General features: G+C 38.0%; 1 protein-coding gene across 8 annotated transcripts in view; it reads left to right on the top strand.

The window, feature by feature from the left end:
* FoxP (forkhead box P) overlaps positions 1-16,174 on the top strand; it is a 965,968-nt gene that overhangs the window by 777,502 nt on the left and 172,292 nt on the right. For all 8 annotated transcript variants that reach the window (XM_069838171.1, XM_069838170.1, XM_069838166.1 and 5 more), the window contains exon 4: positions 11,405-11,878. In XM_069838171.1, the coding sequence (XP_069694272.1) occupies positions 11,405-11,878 (474 nt within the window). The remainder of the gene's footprint in view (positions 1-11,404; positions 11,879-16,174) is intronic.

The following is a 16,174-nucleotide window of genomic DNA, read 5'->3' as shown; positions in this document are numbered from 1 at the left end:
CTCTATCATCATATTACCGATTCTGAATAAAGTATTACCTTGGCTCGGAAACGCGAAACCAACATCGCAGAGGATCTCGAGTGTTTGAAGTAGCTTCTGCAGTCGATCAGTCAACTATGAAATACCCCGCAGTCTTCCATTCTCCCATGCAAGCACTTGTACAAGAATACCAGTTTACAAGAGGACAAGGATAAATCTTGAGGATGGGCTCTCAGACCGCTGAAGGGTTCCGTGGCGTTAGCAGCGCCGTTACTCGAGCTGTAACTGAAGGCAGGCAAGCTTATCGCAAACCGGGTTAATTCTCACTTCTGGAAGCACTGCTCGTTGTAAATATCTTTTAATCAAATAAATTAGACATAGCTAATACTTGAAGTGTTACTATTTACGTAGGGTAAGGTTGCCTATATCGCACCACTTTAGCATTTATAATTTTTATTGAACAATACAGTTTTTATTTTCTGCATTCCTTTACCAGAGGTACATTCCCAGAACATTTACCTTTCATGTAAAAAGGAATCCTTGAATTTGATTTAATATTTTTAATTGAAATGACATTTTCGAACACTTGTCAGTGGTGCGATTTAGGCAACTAGTTTCCTTAATAGCACCTGCGGTTCCTTAAATCGCACCTCTTTATCTGCAGGGAAATGGATGAAGGAAAGCATTTAATACTGAATATATGGAACAGTATTTAATATGAACATGTAATAAATGAAAATTTCAAGTTTATTGAAATTAATGAAAGAGAATAACGCATCTTCAAATGAAATTGAAAAAAAAAATAGAGCATAAATTACCTAACATTTAAACTGCCTGAATGCGTTTTTTTTTGTTACACATTTGCCATGTGCTTCACCAGGCAGTTCAGACTGTAAACTGCGTCACCTTTTCTCCGCGATTATCTCGAAGTCGCCTAAAAACTGCTTCATGATATAGCTGTCTGAAATGACTTGAAGATAGAAACATCTAAAGGCTGGGCCTCTGAGTATTATGACGAGGAAGCTGAAACAGGAGCACACCATTTTACCGAGATAATCTAGCTTCTAAATTTTTGGAATGGGTCGTGTACGTGGACATACAGAAGCAGCACTTTTTTCTATGGCAGGTTTGAGTGACAAATAAAATGTTTGACTATTCGACAAATAGTTCACTGTTGATGTAAACTAACTCAGAGCAAACAAATAACGATCCTGGAGGAGAACCAGCTGATAATATAAGATGCACTGTTTAACGTTTAAAAATCATCATAGGTGGCACAAAATACCTGTGCGCTTGTACAACACACACTTGTTGTATTAACGCTTTTTTCACCACTTGGTATTGCCCCCCCCCCGATGCATTCCTCGTTCAGTTAAAATTTTTGGGGACTTCTTTTGTACGGCTAGAATTGCTACAGTTGCTCATGTCGTACCGTTGCGAATTAGGCACCTACAAAGTGGTGCGAATTGAGAAACTACGTCATAACTTATTATTTCCTTCATTCTAGCCTAGAATCACCACGTGTTCGAAAATCCTACTAAGTTAAATGTTCTTCAATATTTCTTTAAACCAATAACATCTTAAGATTATGGATTCCTCTGCATACAGATCCGTTACATAGTTACAAAATATTAGCTAAATATACATCCACCTGAGCGATTATATTAGATACACTATCACCACGCTGCTGACACAAAGAAGTGGCAGAAATCAAGTGACATGGTGGAAGTTCATATGGTAGATTGTAACAATACCACTAGATGTCACACTACTACAGTAACTTGTTTTAAACTAGCAGTGGTGCCATTTAGGAAGCGGTGCGATTTATGCTACTCTATCCTATTTCGCCGTTTTTACATCAGTCTTTCAAGTACAGGGACATCATTTTATTTTTACTAACATTTTTAATATTAACCTGTCTATACCTTTAGAGAACCGGAAACACCGCTTGCTTCCCCCTCTAAGACTGGAGTTCGATGATACTGGCGTAAAACACAAATCACTCTACTAGGTATAGGAAGGAAGAAAAGTAGTTCATCCATTTACGTAAACTAGGAAATATCGCGATTTTGAGTTTGATAATTTTCATTAGGTTTTTCTTTAATCGAAGTACAGTACTGTATTAAGAATAAGTGTTTTTACTCACGAAGTGAGTTATCCATGCGAACGTATTCATTATGCACTGTATATTATACTGTTTACAGCACATTAGCGTACAATATAGAGAAAGAAGTCAAATTGAAAAATAATCATAATATGAATATTTAAACACAATTTTGAAAATGGTGGCCGTTCATTTCGATACAGGCTTCAGTTCTTTTGTGCATATTATCGCACTATAGACTATTGCATCTAATTCCAATTGCCAGTTTCGTCCTTCGTACTAGTAACACATGTTGAAATAATTCTGTACCTACTCTACGTACTGTAAATTCAATCTTCACTTCTGCCCGACCCGAAAATATAAAATTACTCAGACATGCTACCTACTGTCCGTCCAAATGGTTATCCCGCAGGATTGTAGAAAGGGAGGAAATCACGTGACAGTTAATTACCTAACGAGGCCCTTTTATTTAAGTTAAATTAAACAGCTGTATAATATTACGTAAACTTCCAATTCCTAAGAGAAATTAATGTTTTCAGAAAAGAGCTAAGACAGCCCAGCTATTACAGAGGGGCGAGCAGAAGCAGGTGGGGGAAATCGGGACGCGACGTAGGCAAACGGACAGTACCTGTGCGAAAATATGATTTAATATTGAAAGCCCTTTCGTCACTGGAAAACGCGAACATATTTCTGGAACGTACTATACTCAGTAACTCAGTACTGCTTACTATCTGCGGTCTTGGTTCTGTGTGGAGTTGGAACTTCCTTAGTAGAAGGAAGGAGTAGAAGGAATGAAGTACATTCAAAAACTCTGGTACAATAAAAATTGAAGTAAAAATAAAACGATGTCCCTGTACAAGAAATATAGCTTCATTCCCTATCAAGACTATTTTCTCTGATTTATCAATTGATAGATTTTCACTCCCAAAGACGCCTCGGTAGCTTAGTTGGGAGAGCTCTGGCTGAGGATGTCCGCGAATCCGAGCTCAGATACCGGCGTTGGCGGAGTCATACCGCGTCATCATTTTGTTTTTACTAACGTTTTTAATATTAACGTGGCTGTACCTTTGGATTAACGGTTGAGAACCGCAAACACTATGTTACCCCCTTCCACGACCGGAGTTTGATGATAATAGTGTAAAATACAAACAAATCACTTTATGAGGTGTAGGAGGGAAGTAAAGTAGTGCATCCATTTATGTAAACTAGGAACTATTACGATTTACAGTTTGATAATTTTCGTTAGGTTTTTATTTACTCAAAATGCAGTACAGTATTAACAATAAGTGTTTTTACTCACTAACTGAACCATTCAGACGAACGTATTCATTATGCAATATATAATATACTGTCTACAGCACATTAGCATACAATATGGAGAGAGCATTTAAATTGACTATTACACTTTTACTACGTCATAATACTTTTGACCAATAAAACGATACGAAATGACGTCTTTCATCCAATCATGGCTGCTTATCGCACAATTTTATCGCGTCCCTAGCATTTGTTTAATTTTATCGCTTCCCTAGCATTTGTTTATTTTTATCACTACCCTAGCATTTGTTTCTTTGTTTCCCAACATTTCAAACTGCACTGGTTTGGACGTCAAAAAACGCACGCACGCACACACACATACACACACACAGAAAATTACAAACCATTCCAGTCGATGCACAGCAGTTTCAAATATGACTCGCATTGGCATTCAAGAATTAATAAAGATCACTGATCATTGCTATGCATCTTCCCTGAAATCCTATTTACAAATAAATGAAGAGCGCCATTCGGAAATCCTGAATAAGTTGAGGAATATACCATGTACATCAACGAGTTCCACTTCTTTTACGCACACGTCCAATATAACATCAACTGAACCATCAACCACTAAAACATTCAAATTTGAAAATTGTACTTTCAATAATTGTTCCTTTTAAAATTATTCATGTTTATTTTTTATTTCATCACCGTTAATTAAAACTTTTCTAACACTTGTTCATATTATTTAGGTTATGTTATAGCTTCTGCTATACGATATTATGGATAGTCATGTATCAGAGATTGTTTAATACGAAGATTTATTGAAAATCATCTGTCAAGTGACGTTGATTGCAAAGATCCGGATAATTGAAGTGGAATGCAGCTGTTTTAATAAAAATGAAACTGAATCAACAAAGCCTTCTTGACTAGTAACCGTCCACAGAGTTCAATGAAGATTCCATAGTTGGCACAACTGATAACAAGAAAAGAGCTAATCATAACACACTACTGCCATCTAGTTTAATATTTGTAATGTTGAGATGGTATAATAATAAATTTGAAGACAATTGTATTTTCGTAAGTCAATTAATATTTTATTGTATTGGAGTACTTCGTTACTTCTAATCTTCATATACTTTCTTCTAATCGTGTAATAATAGTCAATTAAATCCTACTCGAGTTTTGATTTTCTCTCGATAAATCAAAACCTCTAGTGAGATTACTGTTGAAAGATTATCAAAATCTCGATATTTAAACAAATTGTTGAAAATAATGGCCGTTCATTTCTATACGGGCTTCAGTTCTTACGTATGCATATTTTCGAAAACGTTTTTAAGCATATCTTCTTAAATTGAATGTATTGTTTCTGGAATGTAATTCTTTAATTCTTCTATTGTTGTAGGATGTTTAACAAACACAACTGTTTTACAGTAACCCCAAAAGAAATAATGCAAAGCATCAGTCGACCTGGGGTGGGCCATAATCCTGTGCCTCTTGAAACAATAATTCTGTACCTACTCTATAAACAGAGTACCTTACTTACGCATTCTAATCATTTCACTTCTGCCCGATTCGCACAGATAAATGTACTCAGATTGCTGTCTACTGTCCGTGCAAGTAATTATGTCGCAGGGTCGTAGAAAGGGGGGAAATCACGTGACAGTTACTTAACGAGGCCCTTTTATTTAAAATTATTTTAAACAGTTGTATAATATTATGTAGACATCCAATTCCTGACAGCAAATGTTTTCAGAAAAGAGCTGACAGCTCACCCACTAGCATTTACAGAGAGCCCAGCAGAAACGTGTGATGGAAACCGGGAAGCGACGTAGCCAAACGAACACAATACGCGAAAATATGATTCAATAGTGAATGGTCTTTATTCACTGGAAAATACGACTATATTTTTGGGACGCACTATACTCACTCAAGACAGTATACTGTGATCGTAAGACGACTTTGACTGCATATGCGGCCTTGGGTGGAAGTTCACTAGTAGAAGGGTTGGGAGTGAAGTACATTCAAAACTCAGGTACAATAAAATTTGAAGTAAAAATAAAATGATGTCCCTGTATTTATGGTAAAAAAAATCAAGGTTATGAGTGTTTTTCTCGAGGTTCTTCTGTTTCCCTCTCTACATTTCATGAACACTTTCCACATTTCACATTTCGTTATCTCCATATTAAAAAGAGGATACCAGTTGTGTTTTTGCAGAGCCGAATTGGCCTTCCGCCATGGTGGATGTTCCCCGTAATTTGTCCAAAGATTGGTATACGATAATGGTTGTGGATTCTACATGATTCAAGAGATCTGTACAGATGAACCGGAGTCTTCCAGTATATCCTCTCTGACTCAGTTGACGTATGGAGAAAATTTTTCGAATTTGGCTCAAGAGAAATGCGGGCAGCACAATCTGCAATCATCTCACGTCATGATGGATGAAAAACAAAACTTATCTAGTGTATAGTTCCTGGTGTAGCTCAGTCGGTAGAGCATTCGCGCGCTAAGCAAAGGGTCCCGGAACAATTTTTCCTTGAAATTATTCAAAACTGCTTTACAGGGAGCTACTACCTGAAAACCAGATTTGTATAAAACTTGTCTAGTTTGAAATCTTAAGGATGCTCGTTCTCCTGCCCGATATAACTCCATACCTCTTCCTACCTCTCCCTTTTGCAGAACCTTCCTTTCCCCCTTCCCTTTAATTACTATTTCTTATTTACATACATATGTTCTCATTCATTCAGTTTTCTGCCCAAGGGCAGGTCTTTCACTGAAAACCCAGCTTTCTCCAACCTTTCCTATTTTCTTCCTTCCTCTTTATCTCCGCATATGATCCATGTATCTTAATGTCGTCTATCATCTGATATCTTCTTCTGCCTCGAACTCTTCTCCCATTCACCACTCCTTCCAGTGCATCCTTCAGTGGGTGGTTTCTTTTCAGCCAGTGACCCAACCAATTCCTTTTCCTCCTCCTGATCACTTTCAGCATCGTTCTTTCTTCGCCCATTCTTTCCAACACATCTTCATTTCTCATTCTGTCTGTCCACTTCACACGTTCCATTCTTCTCCATATCCACATTTCAAATGCTTCTATTCGCTTCTCTTCGTCGTAATGTTCATGTTTCTGCCACATACAATGTCACACTCCATACAAAGCACTTCACTAGTCTCTTCCTTAGTTCTTTTTCCAGTTGTCCGCGAAGATGCTTCTTTTTCTATTAAAATAACCTCAATTTTTCCTTCCCATTTTTTGTTTACTATATACAAAAATTTCCCGAGTTTCCTCAATTTTCCTCCGTTTTACTGTCCTGTACAATTTCCTATATACGCTATTTCTACATTTAGTTTTACTAATGACTCCTCAATAAAAACTTTCTTTTAGATTAGATAAAGGACACATATCTTTTCCTATGTCTCCTCTTCTATTTTAACCTCAAAATTCCCAATCTCCACCACGCTAGTCCCATCCTTTCTTCCCTGTTATTAAGTTACCTATATTCTTCGTGTATCCATGATTTTCATTTCTTTCTAATCTACTAATGATTTTAAACTATTTAAATTGCTAAACATTTCCTATCTCATTATCTCATTACTCCTCTCCATTATAATTTTACCTATTAAATTTATATTAATTGCAGCAATTTCTTGCCATGGGTAATTTAGTCCTAAACTCCTTACGTTATTTTCTAATTCTTTTATCTAATTAGACTTAGTTTCGTCGTTTGAAGGAATCTTAAACATCTTTTCCTTGATATCATTTTCTTCTTTCTCCACAATATAACCCAAAAATTTAATTTCCCTATCTAATTTGTTCCCCTACTACCCTCCATCTCCATTTCCAATCTAGCCATCGTCATATCTGTACGAACATAGTCGTACACGCACTGTTTAATTTTCTTGACAACTACTTAAAAAGTCTTAATTCAGTTGCTAATATTTTTCAAAATTTAAATTTCAAATTTGTAGTTATGCACATGTTAAACCTGAGTCTTATGTATTTAAATTATTACGATTTTTATAGTCTTGGTCAAATAATTTCACTGTTACGTAAGTTTTACAAAAACACTTGCTACATATGACGCTAATCCAATAAAAAAAAACATTAAAATCAAATTTTCATCGATAGCGCTCAATATCGACCTCTGTTGGAGAAAAACACGGTCCTTCATAAATTGGTATGACTTGCGTTAACATGACTTGAATGAAACAGGAATTACGATCATTGAAATATCGCGGCCGATGTATCGGCCTTTGTATGTATTTATTCACACTGCAAATGGGTAAATATTCGGTGGCAGTGGTAACTAATTACACTCAATAATTACAATTAATAATAAATTCATAATATTAATAATAAAATAATAGTAGCAATATATAATAATAATATTAACGAGGAGCATCCTAAATTAAATGAATCACTTAATATAAGATAGTTAATTAAAGTAAATCTAATTTATATCTTAACCCTAAGTTCGAACTTAAAACCACGAGTATGATATGTTTATACATGCACAAGTACCTTTCAGCACTACACTCACTTCGCTATCAATTCACTCACTGCACTGGAACCATGAAACATTTCACTGACACTATCCTGATTTCACTAACACTTCAAAAACATTTCACTGTTCAAATACTTTGCACTATCACTGTAAACTATGGAACTTCACTGACACAAACACACTTCACTGACACAACACACTTCACAGACACAACACACTTCTTCACTGATACAACATTTCAAATAACAAAACATCAGTTACACCCTTATTATTCCGTGGAATTGTACTTACTATATTAACCTGGACCCCATTACAAGCAATTTAGGACGTTCACTATAACTCACACTCGTTCACTATAAATCTATCTCATTTCTCTGCCACTAGTCCACACCTGTGGCGTAACGGTCAGCGCGTCTGGCTGCAAAACCAGGTGACCCGGGTTCGAATCCCGGTTGGGGCAAGTTACCTGGTTGAGGTTTTTTCCGGGGTTTTCCCTCAACCCAATACGAGCAAATGCTGGGTAACTTTTGGTGTTGGACCCCGGACTCATTTCACCGGCATTATCACCTTCATATCATTCAGACGCTAAATGACCTAGATGTTGATACAGCGTCTAAAATAACCCAATAAAATTTAAAATTTAAAAATCTCTGCCACTATAACTCTCAGAATTTACTTTTAAGCTCATTGCACACCCAATATAAATCACTGGAGATTCACTATGTTTCTCTTCTTACTCACTATATTTGTAAAACCACAAAATAGTTAATATGTATAACATCAGAAGGTATCGGCGTCGTGAAATTAAGTGGGTTTAAATCGTAGTGTAGTAGGATTTCCGTCAGTCCCTTCGAGAATTAAAGACATCTTGAGTAATCTACATAAATGCCGTCGACAAAAAGTTATATTTAGCCTCGCTGGGGTTTGAACCATGTTTCTTACATTAAAAACAGGTACACCAGCCGCTGTCACCACCATAATTCCTATTATAGGCCACAGTTAGGGTTTGCGGCAAGCGTTTAATGTGTGTATCCTGGAGGAAATCTGTCTTTAACTGTTGTTTATAGTGAATCACAACTTTTGATGACAGCCAAGAGCTGAGCTCACATAAGAAGATATACGCATCTTCCACTTGTATAAAGATGCTGCGACGAGGAACATGTGGGGGAGAAATTGAGTGTATCGAAGCAGCTACCTGCCTTCAAGAGGACTGGAGCAGGAAGGATTTCTCTATCAAGAGACTTAAAAACCATACAAAGCGGGCCGACATTTCGCCGTCCTCTTCAAGAATGAAAGGATGTTAAGTGCTGTTTTCACAGGGACTTTATATACTGCGCGCCTCTCGTACTGCGTGTTGACATGTTGGATTTCGCTGCCTCGTTTCTCTCGTCCGCTCCTCCTGATTGCGGGAGGAATCATCTAATGATACATTGATGCCGATGTTCCCCCTCACTGCCGGAAGGTTACCAATATTGCTTTTATGAGACAAACTTCATTGTGCTTCTTATACATGGGATGTTTAGATTAAATTTAAGTAAAATGTATGAACCACAAAGAAATCTTCTTTCTTGTCCACACCTGTGGAGTAACGGTCAGCGCGTCTGGCCGCGAAACCAGGTGATCCGGGTTCGAATCCCGGTCGGGGCAAGTTACCTGGTTGAGGTTTTTTCCAGGATTTTTCCTCAACCCAATACGAGCAAATGCTGGGTAACTTTCGGTGCTGGACTCTGGACTCATTTCACCGGCATTATCACCATTTAATTCAGACGCTAAATAACCTAGATGTTGATACAGCGTCTTAAAATAACCCAATAAAATTTTAAAAAATCTTCTTTCTTACATACAGAGTGTTACATACTTTCAGGGATGATGGCGTGGGTTCGATTTCCGCTTAGGCTGATTACCTTCTTGGGTTTTCCGAGGTTTTCCCCCGAATGTCAGATAATCTATGGCGAATTATTGGCCTCATCTCGCCAAATACCATCTCACTATCACCAATCCCATCGGCGCAAAATAACCTCTTATTTGATACAGCGTCATTAAATAACCAAGTAAAAGAAAACAAGAAGTCGTGGTTCCAAAATAAAACATGATAATATTTTGTAGTAGATTTTTGTGACAAATTCCCACTAAAATAATCCTATTCGGAACACATTTAATGTATTCAATTATTGCTTTTTATTGATTTATTTTATTGCTAGTAAGTTTTAATTGAATACAAGTTAATAAATACAATGAAAAATAAACTAGCCCACTCCTGAATGAGTAAGACTCGTGCTCAGGAGGGGATTCCAATACAATCAAAAATAAAATTAAAATTGAGAGTGAATACAGATTAAATAGTGTTTAATATGTTTAAATCCAAACTATAAATCCAATACAATTTTTTTATATTTTTTATGCTCGACTATGCCGAAATGTAGTAATTATACACCTGGTAGCAGTCCTTTAATGCATGTCATTAAAGTACACCTACTCATTAAAGTACAGGTGTTCAGCCAATGACAACTCAGCCTACAGGTGTTCAGCCAATGACAACTCAGCTTACAGGTGTTCAGCCAATGACAAGTCAGCTTTGTACCGTTACAAAACCGCAAGTATCGATTATTCTCGGATATGCAATCGAAAGAGAATTAGCGAAAAGTCACGGAGGCTGGAAATCCAGTACTGTCACAGAAGGTTATGTTCTGTTACTATAATAATTAGCGTTAATTGTAAATAATATTCAAATAAATTCAATTTGTCATCTCGTTTTTCAATGTCGAATTCAATAATCAAGGTTATATCAAGTTTAACGGGATTACATCAAGGTCAATGACATTATTGTTCCTCGGAAAAAATCAATACTTTCGCGTCTGCGCACATCTCACAATTCACGACCTAGAACAAGGTCACTTCCGATCTTGTCAGATACAAATAAAATGTATACATCTGAATAATTTCAAGTTAGAAATATGGTCGAGCATAAAAAGTCGTATGAAACTCGCAATATGGTAATTAAGAAGCTTGTATGAAAATTATGAAACTCGTTTGCGCTCGTTTCATAAACATCCATACTCGCTTCTTACTTACTATCATTATAGGCTCGTTGCATAATGTACTATTTATTAATTTGGATAGGATTCGTGGTTAAAATAATATTGGAATAAAATGTATTTAATAGTCTGGGACCTTGACTCATGCTATGATAAAAAGCTGCATTGGTTTTACATTTTTGTTCAGAGAAACGCAGAGAATTCATACTTTTAGTCCTATATTTATGTATATACTTTTAAAAGTTCAAGAAACAAAATGTAGGTGCACAGTAGTTTTCACTTGAAATTCGAGTATATTTCTTCAGAAGATTGTACAGATCCAGTGCTTACTGAGTACTGAGCATGCGCAGAATGTTATAACTGGAACTTGGAAAATTCAGGATGGCTCAAATGTTCTTTCTGGGTCTGTATTTTCCGATCCTGACGCGTACCAAGATAGAGAACAAATTATCTTGATATGTAGTTTTTTAAGAAATTGAAACTTATTAGGAAGTTAAGTTGAGGCTGGTGTTCTTGTGTTGCAGGCTTCTTCCCTAGTGAAAGCGCTCAAACAGCAGCAACAACGGGACCGCGAGAGAGAGCGGGAACGCGACCGGGACCGCGAGGTGGAGTCGGTGGGCAATGGGAAGGGCAGTCCGGGTCCTGCACAGGTTCCCGCAAGCAGTAAATCCTCGGCACCTACCCAGCCCCCAGGACCGACGACCGCGTCGTCGCAACCTTCCCAGCCCCAGCCCCAACAGCAACAGCAACAGCCGTCGCAGACGACGTCGCAGAGCGCGCCTCCTCACACACCGCAACAGCCGTCGCCACAACAACCTCAGCCACCCCCGCCAACTCCGCACCAACAGCAGATGATGCTATCCCCCGCTTCGGGGCTTCACCAGATGCAGCAGCTATTGCAGCAGCAGATCCTGAGTCCCGCGCAGCTTCAGTCCCTGATGCAGCAGCACACGCTGTTTCTTCAGCAGCAACAACAGCAGCAGCACCATCACCAGCCGGTAAGTTCTGGTCAGATTGTCTCTTCATCAACTTTCCACCCAGTACGACTGAAGATTACGACCCAGAAATACATTGTTTTAACGAGACCTGTACCAAATTTAGAGCTTCTGAAGTATATCCCAAACATCTAGATGGTGAATTCTTAAAGCAAACCATCTATACTGTACTAGTCCTCCTTAAGAAGAAGAACACGAACTGGGACTACCCCCATACGTAGACCGCTTCTCCTACAGCCTGCAGAATTCCTTTACCTTTCCACCCTAAATCCGGTACCATGAGCCCAGGGGATGAGCCACGTTACATATCACTGCCACCAGAAAGAGGGTACCATCAGTGTGTTCCTTAAATATGCATCATCTGCAACTTCTTCGGAGATATCAGTGGTTTAGTTAGAGTCCCAGTGAACGTTCGCGGTATTTTTGTCGGCCGACAAGTGGCAAATTTCCCCCGTTACCGCCGCTGTTTACATACGTGAACTCACGGCGTTTCATCAGATTAAAAGTTACGTGCTATGTTATATAAATAACGTTCGGTACTCACCCTCTCACAGTAGTTGCTGGAAGTGTTGCTCATCTTATGTTTACATAATTCACAGGACCTGTTTCATTAAACCCATTCACTAAATTTAGTATCGTTTTTCTACACGAAACTAGACAGCCAGGAAATTTAAGCCTAAATTTCCCCCTTGTTCTGTCACACGATTTCTTTTTCCGTATACAAAATACAACACAACATAAGAAAACAATCTGCATTTATTCTTATCTGACTCACCACCTGCCTTTACTGCCGGTTGTGAAGGACAGACTGGTACAGCTAACACGTGAAGCGGTGAACCTACTAACCTACATCGAGCCCCCGCGGAAAATAATAGACGTAAATTCTCTGACCTTCCAGTTCCGTCTAGGGAAACAATGTAAATTTAGTGATTAGGTTTAATGAAAAATTTTCTGTGAATGTTTCGATGTGAATTATGTATCACACAATATGGGCAACACCTCTAGCACCTACTGTGAGGAGGGTGAGTACCGGATGTTATTAATATAACATAGTGTGTAAGTTTTAATCCGGTGCAGAGCCATGAGTTCGCGGATGCAAGCAGAGGCTGTAGCAGGAGGAACCTGCCGCTGGTCGGCCGACAGAAAGCCCGGGAACGTTCGCAGAGACACTCTTCTTCGGTTTCTCTAGGCATTCCCATTTTTCCATAGTTAGATTATCACCTATTTGTTATCTCACCGTTTCTGAATACAGCTTTCAATTTAAAAAATGTTCTAAATATTTAAAACAACTGCGCTTTGCCTGTCCAAAATGACGCGGAATTTATCGTCCAGAAAATTCTCTCCGATGTGACCAGACTCAATATCCTTACTTTACAATGTTTCTTCTTACGAGGTCATATTTTCCGATTTATTATTTATTAAGCCTATTGTATGAAAAATTCAAAAGCTACCAACTTCGCAATGTTATAAATACATTCTTGCAATGAGGGTGAACACGTTTTTAGAGTTCTTGCAAATACTGCCAGCCAATCTCCAGATATAAATTGGTTGAAGCGAGTTCTTGGACAAACTTTTAAGCGTATAGTATTTAATATTATTTGTTTTCAGTTGATTATTTAACTACGCTATATCAGTTGCAAGTTTATCGGGAATCGGTGGAATTTGTGATAAATATTTGGCGAGATGAGTCCCAGAATTCATTATGGAATTACCTAACATTCTCCTTAGAGTTGGAGAAAACATCAGATGAACCGAGGTACTCAGCCCAATCGGGATTCGAACTCACGGCCGAGCGTTGTCTTGAATTATGAGTCCGAGTCGCTACAGTCTGACATACACAGGTGATTATTATTTTGCCATTACTATCAGATAATGTGATCTCCTCTGTTTGGATTACAATAGCAAGAACAGAATAATAATACAATAAAGATGGTGACGATATAATCATTATCATCATCATAATCATTACCAATATTTGCCTTCAAGGACTGGACTATTTGGTCCGTACAGACCCACTAGTTTGAGGGATTGGATGCATTATTACATACAATTAGAGGGAAATCCTGAGTATTGAGCCATCTGATGACGTGATGTAAAACCAAAACTTAGATTTTATTCCAACGTGTCCTACAAATTGACATTTCAAACGTTTTAGAACAACATACAGTACAGTGCTGCAGAACAGCGCTTAGAACCGGTTTATATTCGACCAGTCGGAGAACAACCGGCTAGGTTGAACATCCGACAGAATAACTTGAGTTTCAAGCAGTTGCGCCATAGTTTTACAGGGTTGACAGAACAATAGGCACACTTCACCATACAGGAACTCTGATGACATTTTCTGACTACACAAATGGAGTAACAATTGAAGGAAAATTATTTTCCCTTACTTACTTACTTACTTACTTATAAATGGCTTTTAAGGAACCCGCAGGTTCATTGCCGCCCTCACATAAGCCCGCCATCGGTCCCTATCCTGTGCAAGATTAATGTTAAATGTTATGTTTTATTTAACGACTCTCTCAACTGCAGAGGTTATATCAGCGTCGCCGGATGTGCAGGAATTTTGTCCCGCAGGAATTCTTTTACATGCCAGTAAATCTACTGACATGAGCCTGTCGCATTAAAGCACACTTAAATGCCATCGACCTGGCCCGGGATCGAACCTGCAACCTTGGGCATAGAAGGCCAGCGCTATACCAACTCGCCAACCAGGTCGACTGCAAGATTAATCCAGTCTCTATCATCATATACCACCTCCCTCAAATCCATTTAATATTATCCTCCCATCTACGTCTCGGCTTCCCTAAAAGTCTTTTTCCCTTCGGTCTCCCAACTAACACTCTAGGCCTATATACATTCCTGGATTCGCCCATACGTTCTACATGCCCTGTCCATCTCAAACGTCTGGATTTAATGTTCCTAATTATGTCAGGTGAAGAATATAATGCATGCAGTTCTGTGTTGTGTAACTTTCTCCATTCTTCTGTAACTTCATCCCTCTTAGCCCCAAATATTTTCCTAAGAACCTTATTCTCAAACAACCTTAATATCTGTTCCTCTCTTAAAGTGAGAGTCCAACTTTCACAACCATACAGAACAACTGGTAATATAACTGTTTTATAAATTCTAACATTCAGATTTTTTGACAGCAGACTAGATGACAAAATCTTCTCAACCGATTATATTTGTTACTTTTTTCTTATTGTTTGGTTTCTTAACAAGCTGTTTTTTTACAGTGATAGGTTGTTAGCCCTTCGCCCAACCCCCAAGCTGGAGGACCACCCCTTATCGGCTGCCCACGACAGCTTATTCAATATATTCACAGCTATCCTCCACATCTGGAGGCCGTCTCCTCTATCCGCAACCTGAGGACGAGCCATGCCGTGGTGATAGGGACCCACAATACATGGAATTTGTCCCTTAAATGTGCAGAAATTTGATCCGAATGTAACTTTTCGTTCTGCAAACGAATTTTTTAATGTTTCATTTGTTCGGATCAAATTCCTGCACATTTAGTGGGCGAAACGAAATTTCTTTCAATAATTTATTATCATAATATACTACTCTCTTAAATTGACTGAGCATATTGGGAGTTCAATCAATGGTTGTTCCAAAACACGCTATGAAATATTTCATGTAAAGCAATTTTTACGTCGAAAAGGAAGAAAAAACTAATAAAATTGTATTGAGCGTTTTGTTTGAAATATTTCAACGAATAATCACCTAAAATTAATGACATTACTTATGTTCGCTCTGTATATACAGATAGATTAACTAGCATATCATTGAAGCAGCGAAAAATTCCAACGTACGAAATATTCTATATGTGTCTGAAGGACGGTAGCAATGTAGTTCGACTAAGCGACCGTAAAAATGAGCGAGTGCTACCACTACACAGGCAGCGATACTTTCAAACTCGAGACTGCTCTCTACTTCATAAAGCTTGAACTCATCAATACTGAATTAATTCAGTCATAACAAAAAAATTCAATTAAACGAGCTTTAGGGCTAATGACTAAGAAATTCAATACATTAAGAAAGGTAATGCTAATGAAATTTTCATGCAGCTTATGCTGATGCAAATCTGTCGAAAAGGGTGAGGCGAAATTAATTATTTCGCTGCAATATAATAAAGTTTAGAGAAACGTTTTAAACTTTACTATATATATGTTCGTCTCAATTTCGTGAAAGAAGTCCTATCAGCCATCTAGGCCCGCTGTTCCAGGCCGTCACGCTACCCGCAACAATGACTACTCCTAACAACGTCATTACATGCACATAAAGAAGATATTAATT

Source organism: Periplaneta americana, chromosome 10 (assembly GCF_040183065.1).
Source record: "Periplaneta americana isolate PAMFEO1 chromosome 10, P.americana_PAMFEO1_priV1, whole genome shotgun sequence".
In the NCBI taxonomy this organism is placed as follows: Eukaryota; Metazoa; Arthropoda; class Insecta; order Blattodea; family Blattidae; genus Periplaneta; species Periplaneta americana.
This window is presented reverse-complemented; position numbering and strand designations above follow the sequence as displayed.